This window comes from Vicia villosa, unplaced genomic scaffold (genome assembly GCF_029867415.1).
Source record: "Vicia villosa cultivar HV-30 ecotype Madison, WI unplaced genomic scaffold, Vvil1.0 ctg.000071F_1_1_2_unsc, whole genome shotgun sequence".
NCBI lineage: Eukaryota > Viridiplantae > Streptophyta > Magnoliopsida > Fabales > Fabaceae > Vicia > Vicia villosa.
This window is the reverse complement of record NW_026704996.1, coordinates 100,944-105,679: the sequence shown is the minus strand read 5'-3', so window position 1 is coordinate 105,679 and position 4,736 is coordinate 100,944. Positions and strand designations below refer to the sequence as shown.

Here is a 4,736-nt window from a genome sequence, read left to right as displayed (position 1 = left end):
GGTGAGTTCAAAAGATAACTTTCAAACGCGGCGAATGAACATTTTTCAGATTTTCTCAGAGTTTCGACGAAGGGTGTATTTAGCAAACCTTTGTAAAAAAAAAAAAGAATATGAAAACTTTTATATCTCACTTAGCCCAATTTGAATTTTTTGTTTCTAAAAAAATGAAAACATTTCAATGGACTACTTTACCCTATTTAAGGGATCTTAAAAACATTTATCAATCTTATGATTTTTGTTTCACATCCCCATGCTCACTGCTCACCATCGAGATGCATGACTGAATCTTATATTCAGTGTGTAGTACGTGGACAAGGCATTTAACAAATCCAACTGCTCAAGTTTCAACACTCCATTTCTTCTACTTCTAAATATTCCCCCCTACCTCCCCCTCCCAAAAATGGCACTACTACTACTACTTCCTCCTTCCATTCTACCCACAACCATCTTCACATTAGTCTTCCACTTCCTCCTCCTCACTCACGCCACAAAAAACCCAGATTTCCACCCATTACTCGCATTCAAAACAGCTACCGACACATCCAACAAACTCACCTCATGGAACATCACCAAAGACCTATGCACATGGTACGGTGTTTCTTGCCTCAGAAACCGTGTCTCCCGCCTCGTCCTCGAAAACCTCGACCTCAACGGTTCCATCCAACCTTTAACCTCTCTCACTCAGCTCCGTGTCCTTAGCCTTAAACGCAACCGTTTTAACGGTCCCATTCCAAATCTCTCCAACCTCACTTCATTAAGACTTCTCTTTCTCTCTTACAACAACTTCTCCGGCGAGTTCCCCTCCACCTTAACCTCGCTAACCCGCCTCTACCGTATTGATCTCTCTCACAACAAACTCTCCGGCGAGTTCCCGGTGAATGTCAACAATTTGTCTCGACTACTCACTCTCCGCCTAGACCAAAACCAAATCCATGGACATATTCCTAACATAGACCTCTCTTACATCCAAGACTTTAATGTATCAGGCAATAGTCTCTCCGGTCGAATACCGGAATATCTTGCGGGTTTTCCAGATTCTTCCTTCACACAAAACCCGTCTCTCTGCGGTACACCATTGCAAAAATGTAAAAACCTACCTGCACTCGCTTCTTCCTTGGTTCCATCTTCTGGTTCAATACCGGGAAACAAGACTCATAAATATGGAGGTCCAAGAATGGGGACTTTGGTCTTAATCGCCATTATCCTTGGCGATGTATTTGTACTCGCCATTGTTTCATTGCTTCTCTACTGCTACTTCTGGCGCAACCACTCTAACAAGATGAAGGAAAGAAAGGAAAGAGAATCAAATCCCAAGAGTTTAGAGGGCGAGAATCAAAAAATGGCTTATGTTGGGCAACAAGGGTTGGAGAAAGGTAATAAAATGGTGTTTTTCGAAGGAGCTAAGAGGTTTGAGCTAGAGGATTTGCTCCGTGCTTCTGCAGAAATGTTGGGGAAGGGTACACTCGGTACTGTCTATAAAGCAGTTCTTGATGATGGAAGTGTTGTTGCTGTGAAGAGGTTGAAGGAGGTTCATATTGGAGGGAAGAAAGAGTTCGAGCAGAGAATGGAAGTTATTGGAAGGTTAAGACACAACAACATTGTTAGCTTGAAGGCTTATTATTTTGCAAGGGATGAAAAATTGCTTGTTTTTGATTACATGGTTAATGGTAGCTTGTTCTGGCTCCTTCATGGTATGATTTCTTTCGGTTTCTTTATTTATTTTATTCATGTATATTTCTTTATGCCGGTTACCCAAAGCCGCCTTAAGTTTTTGAAAGTCTGCGTAAGTTAACTACGATACGATTCAACTTTGACAAAATAAAAAATTATGAAATCTTATTTAGCATGATTTAACTATGACAAATTTTGGCCATAAGTTTAGTAGCTCACATTGTATGCCCTTAAAGATACATATTGCTGCTATAATTGCAATGTTGCAGCCCATGTTGGTCTGCAATTTAAAATCCTCAATGCACCATGATGAGTATAAAAGTCAATGACTCTATTGACTGTGTTCTGATTCTCTACTTAAAAATCCATTTTGTTATTGCCTTTTCCTTACAGCCAAACAAACGCAAGGAAAATTGAAAACACCTAACAAACCCACCTAATTATTCTGTCATGATGTTGTAGTAGCTAGTGAAGAAAGAGACCCATGCATATGTAGGGTAGCTAGATAGATCTAACGCAGGGACCACCTTTGATTCTTTGAAGTTGGACCATGTGTTCATAACTGTTCTGTTTAGAGCAAAAGAAGATAAACAACACGTCCTTATCGATCCTTCTATCCTTAATTTTAGTTACCAATTGATACAGATCAAAGAAGTGTGAACTCTGCAGATGCTGCACAATCAGAGAATACGAATTACTACTAATGGGGTACTGTTCACAGACTGTTCAGCCAACTGTGTTTGATTCTTTTCTTTATAAAAAGAAAAGATAAAGAATACACATATTGTCTTTTTTATATTTTTTCCCTTTTTCTTTTTGTTGTTTTTCAGAATCACTTTAGCTTTGTGTTTTCATTACTTTTAGGACACGGAAATTAGAATATTTGAATGTAATACAAAAACAGCAAAACAAAACCGGCCCTACCTTGTAATACAAAAAAGGGTTAATACCTATAATGGCAAGCATGTTGAAGTGTTGCCATATTATAAAAAGTATTGTAAGAACTCCAATGTCTCATTTCAAGGGCTTACAAAATCATAGATTTACAATGCCCGCGACAAAATGGTATTGGATTTTTCCAATTTGATTTTTATGACAAAGAATAAATTACGAATAATTCACAGTACGAATATTATAATGTTTGGCCAGTGTTCATTTCTCACTTCACAACTCTGGATTAACAAGGCTAAAAAAACAAAATCTTAAAATTCCGATCAGTAGAAAAAATAAAATCTGATGGATTAATTTTTGTGTTTCCGACAGGTAACCGAGGACCCGGGCGAACCCCACTGGACTGGACCACAAGGCTAAAGATAGCAGCTGGAGCGGCACAAGGTGTGGCATTCATTCACAACCATAACAATAATACTAATCTAACCCACGGTAACATCAAATCCACCAACATCCTCGTTGACGTGTCTGGAACCGCACGCGTGGTTGATTTTGGGCTCTCCGTTTTCACCCTCCCATCAGCCAGAAGATCCAACGGTTACCGTGCTCCAGAAGCATCAGACGGTCGAAAACCGTCTCAGAAATCTGACGTGTACGCCTTCGGCGTTCTGTTAATGGAGATACTAACAGGAAAGTGTCCCTCCGCTGCGGACGGCGGAGCAGAGGTGGAGTTGCCAAAGTGGGTCCAGTCTGTGGTGAGGGAGGAATGGACGGCTGAGGTGTTTGATCTTGAGTTGATGAGGTATAAGGATGCTGAGGAGGAGATGGTGGCGTTGCTGCAGATTGCTTTGACGTGTACTGCGGTTGTACCTGATCAACGGCCCAAGATGAGCCACGTGGTCAAGAAGATTGAGGAGTTACGTGGAGTTGGTGACACGTTGGACTCTGTTTCTGAGTCACCTTCAGTGTCTGAAGATGCATGTGGTGGTGCTGCTCACTAAATTTTAGCTGAGGATTCAACCAAATTATTATTAGCTTGTCTTTTCTTTTACCTACAATTTGAGTCCCTTATTTATATCTCATGGTTTTAATTTAAGGTTGCAGTTTGCAGCTATAGCTGTTATTATGCCACAAACCTACTATATATTATAATACTGACAAATATAGTTGTTGCTACCCACAATTTAAAATTATAGAGCTTTATGTTAAATATCTGCCAACGAGTTATGGAATTTGATGACATTATATTGATGTCTAACACTGTGTTTGGTTCTAATGAAACTTGAAGGATAGAAAGAGGAAGGATAGAAAGACTAAAGAATATTCCATTTTTCTTTGTTTGGTTTATTATCAGGAAGAAAATGAAAGAAAGTATGTGAGTGGGACCCACCAAAAAAGCAATTACTCCAAAATTGAACGGAAAATGAAACCCCACTTGCTTTCTTGTTAAAATGACTAAAATGGCCATCAATATTTTGAAAAATTAAAAGTTAAAACACTACATAATTTATATTCATTTTGCAGTGATAATGAACTATTTCTTTAAAGTTCATATAACTCTTTTTTAAAGTGATAAAAATGATTTTAATTTATTAAATTTAATATTTACTTAATATTTGTTAAATATTTATTCTTGGTATCAGATAAAAAAGATTTTTTGTCCAATTACATTTATATTTAAGGACAATTTTGTCATTTTATATATACACATCTTTCTTTACTCTCATTTTTTATTCATTTTCACTTCTAACAAACAACTAAACTTTCTTCTCACTTTCCTTTCATTTTCTATTCACTTTCACTCTTTTAACATTCTTTCCTCTTACTTTCTTTCCTATTATTTTCCTTTCTCATCCAAACAGAGTGTAAATATTAAATTTCATATGATTTTAAGAATGAAATTTGTTTGATATCGAAAGCAGAATTGATCACAACGTGAACTCGAATTTTCAATACATTAAAGAATGAGATGAAGCAAATTCTCATTTGAATTTAAATTACTAAAGAAATGGTGTATTTCCTTTTTTATATAATAAGACAATTATAATTTTTTTTGCTAACCTAACAACGTGAGATGCGAGAATCCACCTGATTAATTTTAGGTTGGGATTTCCTGCTTCCTTGTCTATAGGATAGCGTACATGTCTCACACGCGGTCTGGTGAGTCATTTTTA

The 4,736-nt window shown here is 37.4% G+C and overlaps 1 protein-coding gene across 1 annotated transcript; it reads left to right on the top strand.

Annotated features, from left to right (window-relative positions):
• Positions 1–235: 235 nt before the first annotated feature.
• Positions 236–3,995, top strand: LOC131623469 (probable leucine-rich repeat receptor-like protein kinase At1g68400). Its single transcript, XM_058894478.1, has 2 exons — positions 236–1,691; positions 2,935–3,995. The coding sequence occupies exons 1-2, from the start codon at positions 401–403 to the stop codon at positions 3,561–3,563; spliced, it is 1,920 nt and encodes a 639-aa protein (XP_058750461.1). The 5' UTR covers positions 236–400; the 3' UTR covers positions 3,564–3,995.
• The last annotated feature ends 741 nt before the right edge of the window (positions 3,996–4,736 follow it).